The 22030-nt window shown below is 40.2% G+C and overlaps 1 protein-coding gene across 6 annotated transcripts in view; it reads right to left on the reverse strand.

The window, feature by feature from the left end:
• Positions 1 to 408: 408 nt before the first annotated feature.
• Positions 409 to 22030, reverse strand: part of PNPLA8 (patatin like phospholipase domain containing 8) — a 44408-nt gene continuing 22786 nt past the window's right edge. For 4 of the 6 annotated variants that reach the window (XM_039247205.1, XM_039247209.1, XM_039247208.1 and 1 more), the window contains exons 7-10: positions 18918 to 18975; positions 15968 to 16162; positions 7488 to 7683; positions 409 to 1463 (exon numbers count right to left, since the gene is read on the reverse strand). In XM_039247205.1, the coding sequence (XP_039103136.1) occupies positions 1189 to 1463; positions 7488 to 7683; positions 15968 to 16162; positions 18918 to 18975 (724 nt within the window). In that variant the 3' untranslated portion in view covers positions 409 to 1188. The remainder of the gene's footprint in view (positions 1464 to 7487; positions 7684 to 15967; positions 16163 to 18917; positions 18976 to 22030) is intronic. The other 2 variants (XM_039247204.1, XM_039247206.1) reach the window with 1 other exon arrangement.

Below are 22030 nucleotides of genomic sequence, written 5' to 3' on the forward strand. Positions count from 1 at the left end.
CGGGATTGCCAGCCAGGCCCTCTGCCCCCAACGCTCCGAACCACGCCTCACGGCCTCCAGGAATTTGCATACAAAGAAGCAACAGCCGCATCCAGGCGGTGGGTTAGCTTTAGTTGACGTGTACAAGGCGAAAGGCACTGACCTTTTTTCATTTTTCTTGACAAACCTAAACACGATGGAAGGCTGTATGTGGCAGATGGAGAGATAACAAAGCAAAGTCGAATCTGGTTGGCATGAACAATATTCGGGTTGGTACACACACAACCTCCGTGAAATCCGATGGCTAAAGGAGTTAATCAGGTAAAACATAACATATTTGTTAAAGCACACTGTGGACAGGTACATTCAAATGCTTACAAAAGATGGGAACCTACACTACGAGCAATAAAAACTTTACAAATGACATTAGCCTTTTAACAACACAGTATTTCAATAGTTTATTTTTGTTAATGATAGGGAGATGTTCTCAGCGAATTCAAATACGTTTGGAACAGTGAATGGATAAGCCAGAGCTAGAAAACTTAACCCCCCAGCACGATCTTTCAATTCCAGGTGGAAAAGTGGTTGACTGGAACTTCATCTCTCTTTATGACCCAAACAGTGTTGAAATGAACACATTCTGAACAGAACTGTAGCTGGTTCTTCCGTATTTCAAATGTAAAAGTCCTCTGATAGAGCAAATTCCATGTTTCTGCACCTGGTTTGACATTATTACAATAAAAGGCAACATGTGGATCCTAGAATATAGCGAGTCAAAACATCCGTGATGGAGACTTAAGAAATGAGCTTTTCCACATGACAGAAAACCAGTGATCAAACAAATTCAACATGATTATGGCGACTAAGGCAAAAACATCACGTGTGGTAGGGTCACAGTTCCTGCCTGGCACATGTATTAATACATTTTCAAATATCAAACAATAGAACACCGATACCTACTAAAACCAACTAGCACAGTAAGATTCCTAAAGCACTGTTAACTGTGAACATCGTAAGAAGCAACTCCCATGTGAATTCTGTAGCCAGGCACACCCTCTGTGCCGGACCAGCCGGACGGGCTGGTCTTCAGGCTTCTCCAGTATCTCGAAGTAAACTCCTGCTGAGCCCCAGCATTCCTTACGGAATTCACTGCCTCTTCTGTTCAGGCACTCATTTAGGGGGAGAGAGACACACACACACATACATTTCTCACAATTTTGAGAAAAACGGAAGGCCTTCATACATGTCAGTTTTTAGTTTTATCCAGTCATTAATTTTCTGCAGAGTTGTTTTTTCTTGACTTAGTATTTTTGCAAGTTTTTTCATTTTTTCTTCATTTCTTTCTATGTACTTCAGCCCTTCCAGCTGCAGCTGATTGAGCTTTTCGTTCCGGCTCTCATCTAAAGGGATGTTCTCACACATGACAGGATTAAATCGAAAGTAGGTGTCAGGAGGCAACAGGCCATCAAGCATTACATGGACCTCTGTTAAAACAAACACAGAGAGAACAGGGCAGATCAGAAAATGGACTTATTCTGCAATGATCTAATTTTACCCTTATTTAAAATGATCTTCTTATAGGGCAAATTACAAAGCCTTCCTTATTTCATCACTCCAGCCAATTAAGAGTAGGTTTCAGGAATTCATAATAATGAATCTAATGAAATTTATCTCCCAAGATACTTCTTCCTGTAATCCTGCTACTTGTTCGTTTGCACTCTTGTCTCTGTTTTGGGTCATCCTGTTGGCTACTGCTGAAAGGCCTTTCCAACTTGTTTTGTTTTTAATGTTTATTTTGAGCGAGAGAGGGAGGGAGGGAGGGAGGGGCAGAGAGAGAGGAGAGAGAGAATCCCAAGCAGGCTCTGCCCTGTCAGCTCAGAGTCCGACTCGAGGCTCGATTTCACAAACCTTGAGATCATAATCTGGGCCTATCAAGAGTCAGATGCTTAACCGACTGAGCCTCACAGGTGTCCCTCTTTTAGTTTTTAACTTTGGGTATCATCTTTATTGAGGCAGAACTTCATCTATAATAAAATTCACCGATTTTAAGTGTATAATTTGAGACGTTTTGACAAATGTATACCTTTGTGTAACCACAACAATCATGACATAGAACCTTTCTATCATCCCCAAAAGTCCCTTAATGCCTTTTTATAGTTCCTTCTCTTCTTACTCTTCGCCTTTTCTAGAATTTCATATACACAGGATCAGAAGTATATAGCTCTTCTGGAAATTCATCCCTGTCATAGTATGTATGTATCAATAGTTCTCTCCTTTTCATTGGTGAGTAGAATTCCACTATACAGATACACCACAGTTTGTTCTTTCCAGTTCTGTTTCTCCCCAGTCTTTAGCTATTTGGAATAATCCTACAGTAAGCATTTACATGTAAGTCTTCTTGTGGATATATGATTCCATTTCTCTTGAGGGAATACTCTAGGATGAAATTGCTGGATCATATGGTAAAAGTGTGTCTTATCTTTTTTTTTATTGAAGTATAGTTGACAATGTTAAATGTTTTCCAAATGGTCACACCATTTTGCATTCCAGCCATTAATATCCCAGAGTTCCCACTCTTCACATCTGTGAAAACTTGGTATTATCAGCTAAAGGCCATTCTAGAGAACGTGTGTGGTATCTTGTGGTTTTACTTTTCATTTCTCTAATGATGTAGTTTTTTATGTACTTTTTAGTGATCTGCGTATGTTTTTCAATAAAGTGTTCAAATATTTTGCCCATCTTTTTTTTTACTGAAATTTTTTATATGTATACATATATATCTCTCTATACAATTTAGACTGTTTATGTATTTGGTTCTGATAATGGATCAGATACATATTTTGCTAGTATTTTATTTCAGTTTACAGCTTGTCTTTTCATTTTACTAACAGTGTCTTCTGCAGAGCAAAGTCTGTAATCCAATACAGTCTGCTTTATGTATTTTTTTTCTTCTTTGGTTCATGTTTTGTGTGTCCTATCTAAAAAATCTTTACCTAACCCAATGTCATTTGGATTTTCTCCAGGGTATTCTTCTAGAAGTCTGACGATTTTAACTCTTATATTTAAGTCTGTGATCCATTTCAGGTTAATTTTTGCAGATGGTGTGAAGGGTCAAGGTTCACTTTTTTGACTATAGTTATCTAACTGCCCCTATACTATTGGTTGGAAATTTCCCCATTTAGTTAATCTTTTGAGCTTCCATGTATGGATCAATTTCTGTATTCTCTATTACGTACCACTCATTGATCTAAAGGTCTAACTTCATGCAAATACAACAGTCCTTTGCTTACTGGAGTTTTATGATTTGAGATCAGAGGGTAGAAATCCTCCAACTTTGTTCATTTTCAAAATTGTTTTTGCTCTTCTAAGTCCTTTGCGTACCTATGTAAATTTTACAGTCATCTTGTTAAATCTCCACCCCAGAAAAAGACTGTCAGGGGTCCTACAGCAATTGCATGGCATCTATAGATCCATTTGCAGTGTGCCACTGAAAGAAAACTATTTCCAATTCATGAATATGGTATATCTACTGATTTATTCAGTACTTCTTTAATTTCTTCCAGTAACGCTTTGCATTTTTTACTGTTGAGGTCTTGCACATTATTTGTTAAATAATTCCTTCAGGGTTCAGTATTCTCATGCTATTATAAATGATGTCTACCTTCGTATATATTTACTTTCGGGTTGTGAGTGTGCAGAAATACCACTGATTTTTACTGACTTTGTATTCTCCAACTTGTTGGTTCTAGGAGTTTTTTAATAGATCCCTTAGGATTGTCAATGTAGACCACGGTGTTACGTACAAATATTTATTTCACTTCTAATCTATCTGCTTTTAATTCCCTTTTATTGCCTTGCAGTGCTGGAAAGGACCTCTATGACAGTGCGGACTGAAAGTGATCTTACTCTGCTCCTGATCTTAAACAGAAAGTATCCAGTCTTTCACCATTAAATACCATGCTAGCTCTAGGTTTCTTGGGGTTCCCCCCCCATTTTTTATAAAAGTCCTTTGTCAGGCTGAGCAAGTATCCTTCCGTTTCTAATTTACTAGAGTTTTTATCATGAATGGATGTCAAATTTTGTCAGATGTCTTTTCCACATCTGATGAAACCATGCTTTAGTCTATTAATATGGTAAATTATATTGATTTTTTTTTAAATGTTAAGCCAACTGTGTATTCTTGGGATGGATCCTACTTGGTTATGCTGTATTCTCCTTTTGATATATTTCTGAATTCAACTTGTTAGTATATTTTAAGACTTTCAGCATGAGGGAACTAATAGGGAAATGGTATTTTTATGTATTTAACAAACGTTTTTTGTGGGGCGCCTGGGTTTGGTGTCAGGGTAATGCTGGCCTTAGAGAATGAGCTGGGCAGTACTTACCCTTCTTCTGTTTCTTCCAAGTGTTTATGTCGAATTGTTATTAATCTTATCAGCTGCATTTTTCATTTCAGATAGTGTATTTTTCACCTCTAGAAGTTTGATTTGGGTCCCTTCTGTATCATTCATTGCTCTCCATATCCAGTCTTCCGCCAACCCACTGAACTTACAAAGGAAATTTTCAATAGCAACGGCAGTGTCCTTGTCTGCTAATTGCCTACCTATCATTTGTTTCGTATCTAGGTCTGTTCTCACTGACTGGGTTTGCTCTTGGTGAAGGGTGTCTTTTCTTGGTTCTTTGTATGCCTGGTAATTTTTTACTAGACATCAAACATTGTGAATTTTTATTTTCGGTGTGTACTGGAATTTACTGCATTCTTTTAACAGTGTTTGATTTTATTCTAACAATGGATGCTATTAATTGGATTCGATGTGATCTTTTCGAGGATTGCTTTCAAGCAGTGCCAGGGTGGATGCAGAGCAGCCCTGAGTCTAGAACTAATCTGATGCCACTACCGAAACAACTCTCTTCTGAGGACCCCACTGCATAGCTCGTGTACCACAAGGTCCTTCTAATCTACTGACAAAAATCCAAGCTCAGGGTCCCAGGTGAGCTCCAAGAACTGTTCCGTCTAATCCTTCCGGGCGGTTCTTCCCCCTGCCTTGGGTAGCTTCCTCCCAGGCGTGCAGGGGACACCCCTGCACGTCTCCAAGGCACTCTTTCTGTGAAGCTGCCTCCTGCTGGATTTTGCCCACAAACTCTAGTTTCCTTGGCCTCCAAGAGCTCTAGCTCTGTATCCTGTTCTGCTTTCTTCAGGGTCACCCCTCCCTGTGCTATAATCTAGAAACTCTTTAGCCAGCAAGCTGGGCAAATGCAGAAATTACTTCATTTCTTTTCCTTCTTTCAAGGATCACTGACCCATGTCACCTCTAGAAGTCTGATCTGGGCCCCTTTGGTGTCCTTCATTTCAGACATCTAATGTTGGAAAACCACTGTCCGGTTCAGTTTGCTGATGGCTTAAGGGGAGAGGAAATGTATGGCTTCTGTTATTTATCATGGCTGGAAGTGGAAGTCTTAACTCAAACTCCAGTATCCTTTAAGACCTGTATCTAGTCTAATTTACTTCTTTTTTAAAAATTTTTTTTAAATGTTTTATTTTTGAGAGTGAGAGAGAGAGCACATACGAGTGGGGTAGGGACAGAGAGAGGGAGACACAGAATCTGAAAAAGGTTCCAGGCTCTGAGCTGTAAGCACTGAGCCCAACATGGGGCTCAAACTCGTAAACCCCAAGATCCTGACTGAGCCAAAGTCGGGCACATAACCGACTAAGCCACCCAGGTGCCCCTAGTCTAACTTGCTTACTGTAATCCCTCCACAATAACCTATTTTAGTTTTCTTCTTCCCCTTCTTAATTCATAGTCTTCATCATTTACAACTATTCACCACTTATTTAGTAACTGATAATACACTAGATGGAGCTAAATGAAATGGCGATTTTTATAGTTCAATAACCCATCTAATTACGTACATTTCAAATTTTTCATTAACTAGAGTGTAAGTACACTAGAGCGGAAGCAGCATTACTTATTTCTTGAAAATTCCAAATCAGCCCATCGCATGGTTTGCACCAGATACACAGAAGTATTCTGAGACTGGCTGATTCAAGCTCCTCTTTCTCAACACACTGCGTACAACAAGAACGTCATATACACCTAGATATATGCTTCCTGATAACAATGATGGTAATTCCGTAGTTTGATGAAAAATATTAAGAAATTTTCTTCTACTATTTTTTGGTTGCAGATCAAGCACCATTCTATTCTAACTTTGCACTTGCATGTATGCCACACGATTCACAGAAGCGGCCTCCTTCCCTTTTAAGAAAGCTGCTTTATGATGCCATAGGCATTTATTTCAACACATTCAGAAGTTTAGTATTCAGGGTGTAACTCAAATGCATCTGTGCTCTGATCTAATTAAGTAAAAATGTGATGGGGAAAAAAAAAGTATTTTATCGATTTGATAACAAAATTTCAGATAGTGAAAAATCCAGTCTATAAGCTTCTCTTGGGTTATCATTAATAGATAAAAGTCCTTAGTGGGGAGTTTAAGACCCTCCTGTGGGTTAATGACTTGGCCAATAACACGACGATATGCAAAGAATGAGATTCGGAAGCAAGGTGCTGTTAAATGCTAACAATTCTTTTTAAGAATCAAACAACAGATTTACAGAAGTTTTAAAAATAAAATAGTAAAATAAGGAGATCTAGACATCAAGGCCAAAACTGGACACTCCACAAATACTCAGTGACCACCTACTATGTGCTGGGCATTGCAGTCAACACAGTCAACTGGGTAAGTTTCTGCCTTGTATTCTTGCAGGACAGAGAGACTATAAGCAACTACACAAGCAAATATGTAATCCACATCCACATAATGAGAGAAATGCTCTAAGTTGGAAAAAAAGAGAGAAAGCAGCAGGATAGAGGTCGGAATGACATGGTGAGGGGGCTGGAAAGTAATCGGGACAGGTCTCTGAGGAAGGGACGTCCGAGCAGAGACCTGAACGAAACAGGGAAGCGAAGCAAGCACAATGTGGGGGAGACAGCACACAGAGCACGGCAACGGTGGCGGTCCCGAGGCAGGACACTTCTCAGCGAGTCCAAGGACAGCAAGAACTGAAGTGTGGCTGGACAACTGGACAGAGGGGACATGTGAGGAGAGGGGGAGGGATGCAGGTCTTAAAGGACCTGGCATATTTCAGTGATGGAGGCTTTGGGATTTTGTTCGAAGTGTGATGGGAAGCCCAGAGGGTTCAGGGCAGGGTAAAGACTGGATTGAGTTTACACTGCAGGAGTCTCCATCCAAACCTCTGTGCTAATCCTGCTTCAGACACTTCTCCCACTGCACACAGGCAAAGGTGCCACCAGTGCCCAGGTGAAGAACAGTCTCTCTTCTGGGGTCACTTAGAAGAAATGCGTGAGGAGAAACGGAAACAACGTAAGATCTGCTCCCCTACATTTATGAGCCCCCCATACAGATGCAACTCACTCTTCTGTAGTCAGCAGCGGCACCAAAAACTGTACTCTAGAAGTTACAGCGCTGTAAGGCGGCAGCAGACTAACCTTCTGTATCCGTCGCACTGTTGATAACGTTTGACAGCTTGGTTTTCAAGCTCGTGTACGTCACAGAGTTCCTCACGTCGCTCTCGTACCGCCCGGTGCCCAGAGACACGATGCACTCCAAGGGCACGTCCGGCCAAAGACATTTGCACTCGTGCATGGCGAGCGCGGAGGGGTTATTCAGAAGCAAGCCTCCATCCTGCCAAACAAAGTCAGGAAAATACAGTACAGAACTCTGAAAAGTGAGATTCCATTTTACAAATATGGAAAAATTGTATTTTAAAACAGTTCGAAATTTACTCACAAGGAGTGTAATAAACTGAACAAATTATTTAAAAACAAGAAGTTCCCTCAAGGTGTTTATTTTATATACTACAGCTTCACAAAGGGTAGTGGGAAAACCCACTGGCCTTATTACATCTTCCCTTCAGATTATGAAAGCTCTTTTAACTTCTTTGATTGCTATGCATATTTTTCTCAAAACTACTAAGATGAAAAGAATGACCTTTTAAAGATATTATCCTTGTTTAGCAGCTACTAAAGATTCTACATAAAACCTAACAGAAGAATCGTGGTTCTACCAAACGATTAAAACTAGCTTTCTGCTCACAAGTCCAATATAACCAAATTAATTCAACTAATTTCACTGAAACTTTGTTAACAATACAATTTCAAAGTATCATACTCATTAAAACGCAATATCCTCTAAACAAAGTAGGCAAACCTTGTACTGCTAAGCATTTATCAATCGTTAACTATTATTTTGAAGAATTTAGAAGGAAAGAAGGGTAAACCATGCCGAAAGAGTACTGCAAAACTGTAGTAGAAAAAAAGTATACAGCCAACCTTGCATTGCTGGGATAAACCCTCTCTCCATATCAGTGTATCCATTCACTTTTGAAAAAGTATAAACTGTTAGAAAGTTACTCCTTCTAATAAGCCCAAATCCCACTTCCTGTAACTGTCTTCCATTAATTTCAGATAGTATATTCTAAAGCCACACAGACTTGGTCATCTTCTAGGCCCACAGTCCAGTCATTCACAAATTATTCGCAGGTTTTTGATGACCCACATCCTTTGTGACTTTGGACGTGCTATCTCACTCAGAACATTCTTTCCCCGGCCCCCTCCTTGCTCAACTAACTCCCATTTATTCTTCAAAACGTGGGCCAAAAGTAACTTATCCAGCAAGAACCTAAGTGAAATAATCCTAACATGTTGAGTTGAAAACAGTCCATCTCTACTGGAAGATAAGAGACTGCCCAATTTGTACTAGAACACTGACAAAGAATTTTTTAAAAATCGGTTTTCCGCTAGAACACGAAGAGAAGATACAACCTTAAATTGGCCCTATCGCAGTACACATTAGAAATACAGGCACCAAGATTATAGTAGCACAAATATTTTGGGGTAAAGATCTATAAAAAACTAATTTTTTTTCTTGTGACAGACCCATATTTTCAAAATTCCTTTTCAGTGTACTACAGCAAAATTATGGCAAACTAGGACCTTTAGCAAATGAGCCACTTTGCATGGCTAAGTTTTCCTTAGAGCACAGCATGTGTACAGGTGTGTGTACTTAATAAAACCCTTTCTGCAATAAGACACATGCTTCTCAAAAAAGAATATAATAGTGTTTTAATTTTCTTGTGAGGATTCAGAGCTGTGGGGGGAAACATAGATCAGAAATAATGATACTTCCAATTCCAATCTCAGCTCTTGTATCTCCTGTTTGGCAGAGGCATCACGACTTTTAAAAATACGGTGCAACTAGGGGCGCCTGGGGGGCTCAGTCGGTTGAGCGTCTGACCTCAGCTCAGGTCATGATCTCACGGCTTGTGGGTTCGAGCCGCACGTCAGGTTCTGAGCTGACAGCTCGGAGCCTGGAGCATCAGAGCTGGCGTGGGTCTTAGGAAATCAGTTAAATCGTTCCTCAACTCAAAGCAGAGTGGCAGAGGCTACGCACACAAGATCAGAATCCTAGAGGCGTCAAAGCGCCAGTGCAGACCAGGAGCGGTCAGCTTTCCGTGACACTGAACAGACTGCCTCAGGGCACCCAGGAGAAAGCTGAGTGTCCGCCCACGCCACGCCAGGCCAAGACGCGTGCTACCCTTGCGTGTGCTGAGCCTGAAGCGGACGAACGGACACGGTGTCCGCTGGGAGTGATCACCACGGAGGGTGGGATGTTTGTTAGGGTTTTAGAGCTCCTAGGCTCACCTTCCTCAGACAACCAACAGGGGATAAACGCACGTTACTCTAAACTCCACGGAGCCTTTGCGCCCTCCAACATGCCACTCGATTCTCTGGGCCTCCGTGCCACCGACACGGTCTTCCGCTCCTCCCAGACATCTCCCACGGTGCCGTCCGGGACTGCTCCGTTAACACTGCCAAGGTCCTCTCGCTTGTCCTGAAAGTGCTCTAACAGAAACGTGGCTCTTCCCTAATACTGTTTCCCAGATAGCTGTGGATTCTTTCATGTCTCATACGCTTTAGTGGTCAGGAAGACAGTGTCCTACTTATTCTTTAGTGTTCCTTCTAGACCATTATTGGTCCCAATCAGCTTGGAAAACGCATGTGCTTTAAAGGCTCTGCTATTCCCCTGGGCCACCATCACTGTTGTCACCTGTCACCTTCTCATTCAAACTGGTGAGCACTTGGCTCCCAGGCTTCCTTACTATCCCGTGTCAGAAGTGGAAATGCCTTATCACACCCACGTGTCTTCACGTCTTTGTAACACGAGACCCTCAGTTCCTCAATCCTCTTACCGTCAGAAACCATTCTTCCATCTACTCTCCGAGGTCACACATTAGCTCCTGTTATCAAGATAGCTGGAGTCTTACAGTACTCAGTGTTTTGAGTCTGGTTTCTTTTACCTAGAACAATGTTTCTGAGACCCATCTACGTCACCGCACACGTCAGTAATTCACTCCTTTTTATTGCTGAGTAGTATTTAATTATTCGGATGTCTTATAGTTTATCATTCGCCAGTGGAAAGGAACTATTTTTAAATGTAGCTATCTTTAGGTTGCCTGGGCCGCTTGTTCAGTTGAGCATCTGACTCTTGATTTTGGCTCAGGTCATGATCCCAGGGTCGTGGGATCAAACCCCATTTTGGGCTCTGTGCTGAGCGTGGAGCCTACTTAAGATTCTTTCTCTCTCCCTAGGCCCCTCTCCCCTGCTCCCACGCTCTCCTTCTCTTAAAGAACTGAAAAAAAACTTAGTTATCTTTATACATCTGTTGAAAGTTTACACTGGCTGTCTGTACTGTTTAACGTTGTAAAAGCCTACTAGGATTCCTTGAATGGAGGTGGGAATAATTATTTCCTAAAGGTCTCTCAAGTATAAATTTTAATTTAATCTTTTCAACTTTCTCCTTTGTTTTCAATTAATAGGACATTAGAATAAAACTTATCACATAAAAGAAGTAACATTTCATTTCTAATTCAGCAAGTTACCTCTTCTAACTAAAACTTTTAAATTCTATAGTTATACTTTGTATAACTTCTAATCATCTCAGTACTTTAGATGGACTACTTCTTCACTATTATAATAGCCTATAAAGGGTCAGAAAAGACAAAAAGGGGAGAAAAGATAAGAAGGGGAAAGCGAGGCGTAGCAAAAGTTGATAATAGCAAAATCACTCCCAAATTAAAAAGCTGCCACGTTTCCAATGGCTTTAATAGCCATGTTTTAAACTAAATTCCCATTCCTTGAACTTTACTTATCTTCCATCACATACATGCAGAAGTTAAGATTTTTGGTGCTCACTCTAGTCCATGGAGAGGCACACCTTCTCTTAAGCCATGTTGCACTTTAGCCCACTCCTGTCCAAATGCCTCTTCTATCAGGAAGTCGTCAGGCCAATGTTACAACTATGGTGTTTCCTTCAGCCCCTCCTTTCATTTAAGTAGTCATGGTCACAGTTACCTATTGTGTGTTTGGGATTTTCCAGGCCCACTGTCAGATGCTCAGGTAAAAGAGACTTAAAAAAAAAAAAACTGACTGAAGGGGCACCTTGGTGGCTCAGTAGGTTGAGTGTCCGACTTTGGCTCAGGTCATGATCTCGTAGTTCGGGGGTTCAAGCCCCGCATCGGGCTCTGTGCTGACAGCTCAGAGCCTGGAGCCTGCTTTGGATTCTGTGTCTCCATTTCTCTCTGCCCCTCCCCTGCTTGTGCTTTCTCTCAATCTCTCTCTCTCTCTCCCTCAAATAAATATTTAAAAAATATTTTAAAAAAGTGAACTGACTGAATAATTTGCTACTTATCTCTCAAGAGGTACACACAGGATTGTGTTTCAACAGCAGTGTATCACACATGTACTTAACAGCCTAAAACTTAGATACTTTTGATTGCTTTCAGTGTACATTTAATTCTTTCAAATCATACGAACACCTTTCAGGAAATAACCAATGCACAACGTGAAGGTCTCCTAATCATCTCATCTCATTATTTTTTTGAGTTAAAAAAAATTTTGTTGGGGCACCTGGGTGGCTCAGTCAGTTAAGCGTCCGACTTCGGCTCAGGTCATGATCTTGCGGTTCATGGGTTCGAGCCCCGTGTTGGGCTCTGTGCTGACTGCCAGCTCAGAGCCTGGAGCCTGAGATTCAGGCTTCTGTGCTTCAGATTCATGCTTCAGATTCTGGGCTTCAGATTCATGCGTCAGATTCTGGGCTTCAGATTCATGCGTCAGATTCTGTGTCTCCCTCTCTCTCTGACCCTCCCCTGCTCACGCTGTCTCTCTCTTTCTCTCTCAGAAATAAATAAAATGTTAAAAAATGTTTTTAAAAAATTTTGTTTCTTATTATGGTAAAATATACAAAACATAAAATTGATCCTTTTAAGCCTTTTTAAGGTCACAATTCGGTGGCATTCATTACATTCATAATGTTTCATAACCATTACCACGATCTATTTCCGAAACATCTTTATCACCCTAAAGGGAAATTCTAAAGCCAGTAAACTATCCTCACTTCCCTCCCAATCCCACTTCTATCCTACCTGACTACTCTTTCTTCACATCTCAACTGCAGTGGAAACGTGTTTTTAAAACCCATCCTGAAAGAGTAAAGCACTTCTTCTCTACTACTTCTTAACCCCGTACGCATGTTCATTACCGAACTTATCATGTTACTGTTTCACTGGGCTTCTATTCTAGTTTGACCTGCTTGAGGGCAGGACCCAGGAGACACAAGTAATAAGACGGCACTTACTAAAACCTGTAGGGGCTTCACAGTTAGCAGGTTTTGGCAGTGAGCAAGCAGTCACAACATCTGTGACCAGTTATACTGAAAATTAACAGTGTGGCCTGGCACAGGCACAATCTGCCAAGTGCTAGGGAGTTCTTTCTGCTGAAAACACTATTTACTGGGAACATTTATTTGAAAGATCACAATCCCCTTTAGGTTAACATATTCGGAGTTCACAACTTTCAAAATGTAAATAAGGCCTAAGGGAAACAATATATGAAAATCTGTCATGAAAACCTTCAGTACAAATGAATTTATCAGGGTCTTTCTCCAAAAGCAGAGAATGAATGATTCGATTCTGGAGGTGGAGATGCGAAAAGGGAAGAGAGAAGGGATATGCACATGCCAAACTCATCAAAGTGTAGACATCAAATATGTTCACTGTTTGGTATATTAATTATATAGCAATAAAAGTTAAAGAGAGAGAGAGAAGGGATAATTTTAGGTTAAATGTACTATTTCAAGATATGATGCTACTTGGGTAGGGGAGAGAAATAATAGATTAGAAAACTACTCAAAAAGAATTCCCCTCACTTTATAATTTTCTAGGACATGTAATAAACCTTGTAAATACCACATTCTTTTCTTTATAGGCAAATGAAATCTTTCATCTACCTACTCACACCTCTTAATTATAGCACTACTTTCAATCACTGCTCAAACAGAATATTAATCTATAATTTATACTCTACACGGTTCCAAAAGGATATGAAGTAACTTACATTAAAACATATGTCAGACGTGACAGTTAAAAGAGATTTTAAAGATGATTCCAGAAATAACGCAATTATTCAAAGGGCTTAGGATAAGAGGATTGTAATAAATAAGTACCATATTTTAGTTTTAAACTTGGTAACAATTTCTGAAGGGCTGGAAAGGAACTTGACTTGAATGTTTTCTTTGTTTAAACAATCAAGATCATTCACATCTTAGAATATTCTAATCAATCTTTCACGGCATCCTTTGAGTAGAAGAATATCCCATTTTCCCCTCATGTTTGTAAGAGAACTGAAGTAAGAAAAATGTTCTAAATAGGGTTTGCTTCGAATCCAGATTTCATTTAAATATTATTAATTAGATGTGCAAATCTTCCCAGAGTCAAGTCACTGATTTACATAAAAGTATATTCTCTGTACATGTGATTACATGCTTTACATAAATTTTGTGTAATAAGCTATTTTAATCTGTAGCTCAACCTAAATTCAAAGATTATGGTCATCAATATAAAAATGGCTAAGCATGAAAAGAAACATCACTAGTCTAAACGAAATGGAAAGAGAACCACTGAATTACTTTAGTTTGTTATTATGTATTCTCCAGGACTGAATTAAACTTTAGAACTACTTCCTCTTAGAGAAAAAAATGAAAAGAAAATGAGGTAACTTCTTTTGAAGTCTAGGAACATATGGTCTCAAAATGCAGTAACTTATCATTTGAGACTTCTACTAATATTTGGCATAACTGTAATTTTGTAGTAGAACAATAATCTTAAAGTTATGTTATAAACCTTAACTACTATGTTTTGAATACACTGTCCAAATTATTTCTCCGTTTATGACATGGTGAGAATAAGAATATGCAGAAATCACTGTTAGAACAGCAAGGTACATATTCAAATAAGAATTTTATCTTGACCAGTAAGTCTTGAAGCCAGTGTCAGAAGGACTCTGCAGCTGGCTCCTTCTCTCTTGAGTAGATGGAAGAAACAGGAGAAAGGTGAGAAGGGGAAGTGCCTTACATAATTCAACAATGACTGACTGGACAAAGTAAGGAGGAGTCTGAAGTGATTCCAAAGACAAAGGGAATCCTATGTCAAATTCGTAACTACAAAGATTGTGACATTATTTCTAGAAAGACAAGGGAAAATGGGATAGCTGACCATACATTAAAAAAAAATTTTTTTTAATGTTTATTTATATTTGAGAGACAGACAGAGTGTGAGTGGGGGAGGGAGAGAGGAAGACACAGACTCTGAAACACGTTCCAGGCTCTGAGCTGTCAACACAGAGCCTGACACGGGGCTCGAACTCAGAGTGCGAGATCATGACCTGAGCCAAAGTCGGACACTCAACTCACTGAGCCACCCAGGTGCCCCACTGACCATACATTTTAAAATATGTGTAAGGTACTATAAAAATATAGGAGAATATGAAACTGATAAAAGTGTTTCAGTTATTGTAACATTGACACACATAAACTGAAATTATATAGTTGTTATGTAGTTCATGTAGATGATCTATGTATGAGTTTCTGAATGACATCAGAAAACCCTTATTAAAATAGTTTTCTTCTCAACATTTATCTACCAGATAAATAGAGCACAAATACTTCACTGACCAGAGAGGAAAGTTAAGGTTAATAGCTCTATGGAAGGAGACTGATTTTAAGTGGGATATCATTGAACAAATTAAGCATATATGAAACATATTTTGGTAGTATCAGCTCAAGGGTTTTCGTGACTTTTTCATCATTTAGCATAAGTTAGGAGTTAGGAACTCCATAAATAATGCGGAAAACTTAAGAGGAAAAATTAAGATAAATAAATAAATCCACATCACAGAAACAGAATAAATTACCAGAAATAATAGTAACATTGTACATCATTCAGCCATAAACGTAGAAAGAGTATAATTAAAGGCAGCCTCCCAACGCTGTCACTTGTCAGCTGTGATGGTACTCCGGTTACTGGACGTTTCTCAAGACTCCACTATCTCATCTGCAAAAGGGGACTAACTCTACCCACCTCAGAGGCAGTGATAAGTAAGTGAGACGGTGCACGCCAAGGACTATGTAAGTGTCCAGCACACAGCTAACTTACTATTGTATATCATCCCCTTCAAAATATGTCCACCAAAACTGTCAAACAGACTGGGGTCTGCGTTTGCAGGGACCACGTTTCATTTTTAATTATTTCATTTTATTACAAATGGATGTTTTGTTTTTAATTTCTATTACATTTGGAATGTCATACATTTTCTGATCAATAAATTAGTTAAAATTAGTTATGAATCACATTCATACAAAAAAAGGTCTTTCCTAAAAATACACAAAAAATAGTCTTTCCTAAAACGTGTTCTCAAGCCAAAGGCCAGTTAATTTAAGAAAAACAAACAACAAACAAAGACAACTTGTATGGCCCATTTTACCACATGTAAACATGAAGACCAGACGTGACATTTAAGAAGTACCGATTCTATAATCACATGAACGTTTCAAAGGTAAGCCACAGTCCACTTACTTGGTGAAGGTCATTTCCCAGGGCATACTCCGCAAAGTAGCCGGGCGCAGCAGACGACGCTCTAATGGCCTGCCACATTTTGTACTGACAGCCTCCCAGGTAGTGAGAGTTGATGCCAGGAAAGTGACCATAGTTTCTGAACACGAAAGCTTTAGGCGTTATCCCTCTGTTTACTATGGTACTTACTGCAGCAACCTAGCAAATTAAACAGCGAATGATACTCATTGTCAGCAGCAGTACTGGGAGCTGTAAAACCTTAAGTATTATTTACTAGTGTGTGAACCGCCTACAACTCTACCCATCATCATAAACGTGTATCATAAACATGATGTGAAGCAAAGGGAACCGAATTTTTCTAACGAGGTAGTTCTTTACGGAAAACAGATAACGAGCACTGAGACAATTTTGAGAAAAGCATTATAAGACAATATTAGCGAGCCCCTATACCTCAGAGGTTAGACCCCTGGTCTTAGAAGACAACAATAAGATATTTTTGACTACATGATTTATCTATGTAAAAAGACATAAATTGCAAATCTTTGTACAATAATCGATACAGCAGTAGTAGCAATGAATGCAAACTACTTGAAGAGGAATAAATATGCTATTTTCATAGTGCTTACAAACTCCTCTTTGTTTCTGTTCTCTTTGAAGGCATTATGACTTTAGTAACTGAAACTGACACTATACAAACTCTCAGGGCTTTCTTATCATAGTTAATAACTGGTAGCTGGGTAATTTCTTTTTTTTTTTTTTAACGTTTATTTATTTTTGAGACAGAGAGAGACCAAGCACGAGCTGGGGAGGGGCAGACAGAAAGGGAGACATAGAATCTGAAACAGGCTCCAGGCTCTGAGCTGTCAGCACAGAGCCCAAAGTGGGGCTCGAACCCACAAACCACGAGATCATGATCTGAGCTGAAGTCGGCCGCCTAACCGACTGAGCCACCCAGACGCCCTGGGTAATTTCTTATTAAAATAACTAACATGGACCATCTTGGGTCTCAGATTTTATTGATGTCAGTTGAATTTATGTAAATTGTTGTGTTTGTTAATGACCTATAATATAAACTGAAGGTGAAAGGTACTAAGGAGGCCAAAGTTATTAGGGTTCGGTGCCAACCCCTGCCAGGGGCCCGTTCGCTTTGTTATTTTACAAACCAAACGTGATACCCCTAGACGTTGTGAGTGACCCGAGTGTGTCTCCAGGCCACTGTGGAGAAAAGTCGTCATACACCAAACCCCAGGGGTCTGTCTGTGAACGGGTACACACACTGGCTGAATGAAGAATCATGTGGGAACCATGACAAACCCACTCATCACGAGTGAGGTACTTTTCGAGGTGGCTCAAGTTCTCTTACACCTACTCTTTTATTTAAAGTTGGCGAGTCCTCGGACTTAAAAACAAACAAGCAAAAGGCTCTGAGGACACAGGGGGGAACAAACGAGAGGTGAAGGGCGCCCCCCGGGACCTTCTCCAGAAGAGCTGTGTGAGCCTTACTAACGTGGCCTCGGGGCCCCCGCGGCGGCCTCGCCTGCCACCGCAGTCTCCTCTGGCACTGACGCCCGTGACTCCGCAGGCCCGTCTTCCGGAGCCCGCGGCGCCTGCACTCTCCAGGCCTCCTCCCGCACACGTTCTTCCCTCTGCCGGCAACGCTCCTACTCACCAGCCTTCGCACTAAGATCTCAAACCTCAGATCCTCAGAATAGCCTTCCTCGTGTCGCCGTAAGTACACGCTTCCACAGAACTGGTTTGTGCTCCGTAGCGTTTATTTCAGGGAAACTCTGTGTCATTGGTGTGATTACCTGACTGACGCCTACTGTGCCCCACTGGACTATACACCCATGTCTGCACTTACTCACTAAGGTCTCCAAAGTGCCCAGCATGGAGCTGACACGCCGGGCTTCTAACTAATATCTAAAGAATGAATGGGGGGCCCCCAGGGGGCTCAGTCGTTAAGCATGGGACTCTCGGTTTCGGCTCAGGTCATGATCTCAAGTTTCATGACAGACAGAGCCTACTAGGGATTCTCTCTCTCTGTCTCTCTCTCTGGCCCTCCCCCACTGTCTCTCCCACTCTCTCAGAAATTAAAAAAAAAGTATGAATGAAATTTAAATAAGCAAGAAAAATAAAGGGAACTGTATTGGATTTTTCATGGTTACAGCTTATTATCCTAAGAATAATTACAAGCTGAAAGAGATTCTGAAGGACATAAATCCTATTCCTTCTTTAAATAACAAGTATTATGAAAGAACACAAAACTCAAGCAATACTCAGATCACTGGGCTTCAAACAAAACAAATGAAAAGAGCAGACACACTGAGACATCTCCCAGTGGCATTAACACTTTTTAAATTTAGGTTGCATTTGCATGTTAACCTAACATATAGCTACCAGCACATAACATTTCTTTTAAAAATCTTAGGGGAAGAAATGCCAGACTTTTTCTTAAACCACTAGATTTGATTAACCTTGTAATAAAATAATTCTTATCTTTAGTCCTAGTCTTTCATGTTCCTAAACTTCTGCTGTACTCTTACTGGAAACAGAAGATGTCTAATGGGGCACCTGGGTGGCTCAGTCAGTTAAGCATCCAACTGCAGCTCAGGTCATGATCTCACAGTCTGTCTGTTTGAGCCCCGTGTCAGGCTCTGTGCTGACGGCTCAGAGCCTGGAGCCTGTTTTGGATTCTGTGTCTCCCTCTCTCTCTGCCCCTCCCCTGCTCACACTCTAACTCTCTCTCAAAAATAAATAAACATTAAAAAAAATTTTAGAAGAGGTCTAATGAACACATCCTGTATCTTCACAGAATGGCTCAAGATGTAAGAAATCAATATAATCTATAAAAAGACGTTCCTAAGAAATGTTTTCTTTAATAAAGAAAGGGCCTAAGTGCTTTCACCTGACCTTCAATTCCAACTTTGTGTTATATTTTAGACTCTAAACTTACCTTAGGACATGTAGGGTTTCTTGCTGTTTCAATCATTAGTGAGGATCCCATCCTATCCCTTTATAAAGGAGAAAATTAAATTATATCAAAATGATTTTATCTCCCAACATCATGGAACATACAATATGAAAATACTATTTGCTCAGGGCTTTGTCAAAGGACTATGAATGACAAAAAAGAAATATAAAAACAAGAAATATAAAAAACAAGGTCCCTCTAGCTGCTGTATAGTACCATTAATGCACATGAAACAACATATAGTTATTTGTTAAGCTGATTTGAACTGCCAGTATCTATAGTTCCGGGGGTGGGGGGGTGGGGAGGGGGTGCGGAATCAGTCCAGGCTGCATGGAGGGGTGGCTTGAGAAGGACCGCAGGAAACACACCCAAAGCCAGGACATGCGGGGGGTAAAGGCACGGAGGCAGAATAAACCTGTTGTTTTCCGGGTCCTCCTGACAGGATAAAGGAGCTGTGCTCACATAAAACTGCCTGAGTACATAGAGTAGTTACAGACCAGATCAGGACATTTAGACTTTAAACCTGTTTTAATAAGAGCCAATGTCATTTCTAAAAAATGCTTTTTAAATCATCTGAGCTGGCACGTGAATCACTGCAACGTTACAGATAATGTCCTCAGGCAGCAATTTCCACAATTCCATTATAAGGGAGTTTTATTTCAGAGCAGATTGTTTTCCTGGCTTACAAATATGTATTTTCCCCCTCTACTGAATACAAGGACTAGGTTTTTTGCCAACTTGCCTCAAAAAGAAAAAACATGTTTCTAATGACATTTTTTTCAAACAATATTCATGATTCTCAAATAGAGTATTAGTATTACTGAGTTTCACATATAAGTAGTATGCACAAATTAGGTGATGATCTACCCCACACAATCTTTTATAAATATCAATGTAAAATACTTTCTAAAGCGGACAAGATCTTTGTCTTCCTGAACCTGACCTATATGTTTCATCTGCGTGAAGACCAATGCAATTGAATTCTTTCAATGATCTTTATCTTTTCATAAAACTCGTGCTCTAAAATTGGGACAAAGACCCTGGGAGCAGGCTGCTTTTACAGTTTAAGCAAAATTCACAGGGGCGCCTGGGTGGCTTAGTCGGTTAAGCGTCCGACTTTCGCTTAGGTCATGACCTCGCGGTTCGTGGGTTCGAGCCCAGCGTCGGGCTCTGTGCTGACTGCCAGCTCAGAGCCTGGAGCCTGTTCAGAGTCTGTGTCTCCCTCTCTCTCTGACCCTTCCCTGCTCACGCTCTCTCTCTCACCTAGAAATAAATAAAAAACATTTAAAAACAAAAATTCACATTTGGGTTTTTTTTGAACCTTGATTTTATAAACAGAGGTAAAATGCTTTAGTGAAGTTATGAATATAATATTCAAAGAGAAAGTCAGGAACACTAATTGCTTATTTCAGAGAGATGTGAAAAAACAAAAAAATAAAAAAATAAAAAGTCAACATTTCTAGATTCTACTGATGGTATAATTGAAAAGTGTCCCTAAAATAACACAAAAGGATCACAGGGAGAAAAAAAAGGCAGAAATATGCTCTCAATAAATAAGAGAAACAAAAGACTAAATAAATAAATAAATAAGCCAGAGAGTAGATGTGGTAGGAACCATAACGACCCCCAATGAACAGCACTTCCTGATGTCCATATCCTCGTATACAGTCCCTTCCCAGAGCTTAGGTTTCAGGGGCTGCTGTCAAGAGGACATCAGCAAACATGTCATTAAGGTGAGGCTTGATAAATACTCCCGCACTGGGGCTTGCCCTCTTGAAACTCAGACCACTCTAATGGGATGAAGTCCGGAATGAGAGTGACCGCATGGACAGGGAGACCGGCGCCTGGGCCATCTCAGCCGTGGTGTGAGTGGGAGTGAGTTCAGACAAGAACAGAAGAAATGACCCCAACACAGAATCAGGCTGTTTTAAACCACTATGTTTTGGGGCGCCTGGGTGGCTCAGTTGGTTAGGCATCCGACTTGAGCCCAGGTCATGATCTCACTGTGAGTTTGAGCTCCGTGTCTGGCTCTGTGCTGAGAGCTCAGAGCCCGGAGCCTGCTTCAGATTCTGTGCCTCCTTCTCTCTCTCTTCCTCTCCTCTGCTCGTGCTCTGTTTCTCACTCTCTCAAAAATAAACATTAAAAAAAATTTTTAAATAAATAAACCACTAAGTTTTGTAGTGGTATGCTTTGCAGCAAAAGCTAGGTGAAAAAATAGGGAAAGAAAAATAACTAACCACACTTAGAAAGGTCATTAATGCTGAGATTAAAAATAAGGAAGGCTATGGAGAACCTTCACCGAAATAGCAATATGCAAATATATGAAGATACTCTAATGAGTAACGAAAGGGGGAAAACACATGCTTCCTAACAGAGAGACGGGCCTTACAGTCTATTTTACGGGCCTTTATTATACAGTTAAGCCTGCAGAAGTATCGTTCATAATCACAAGAAATTAAGAACATAAATACCCTAAACGTAAATGGTTCAGAAAATATGATACCATCACACTGCAGAGCGTAGTCTTTAAAAATTTGTCAAGAGATTTTCATAAAGTTGGAAATAGGGCAAGGATATAAAACTGCAACTACAGGGGCGCCTGGGGGGCTCCGTCGGTTAAGCGTCCGACTTTGGCTCAGGTCAAGATCTCAGAGTTTATGGGTACGAGCCCCGCGTCGGGCTCTGTGCTGACAGCTCAGAGCCTGGAGCCTGCTTCAGATTCTGTGTGTGTCTCTCTCTCTCTGACCCTCCCCTGCTCACTCTCTCTCTCTCTCTCTCTCTCAGAAATAAATAAAACATTAAAAAAAAAATTTAAAACTGCAACTACAATATAATCTGTGCTATATGAAACATATATGAAAACGTATGGAATCTAGAATAAAGACTAGAAGAAAATATATTGTAAGGTCCACAGCTCTGAATAGGATTGTGGGTGATTTTAAAGGTTTCAACTTTATGCTTATATTTTTGGAAAGTGAGTATAATGCCTTTGTAGTATCCTGGAAAAAATTTTTAAAAATTATTAATGTTTTAGAAGAATATTTGTTAATGACTTGAGAAAGACTCATATGTTCAATAGAAACAACAGGTGTAAA

This window comes from Hyaena hyaena, unplaced genomic scaffold, assembly GCF_003009895.1.
Source record: "Hyaena hyaena isolate Hyena2069 unplaced genomic scaffold, ASM300989v1 scaffold_294, whole genome shotgun sequence".
NCBI lineage: Eukaryota > Metazoa > Chordata > Mammalia > Carnivora > Hyaenidae > Hyaena > Hyaena hyaena.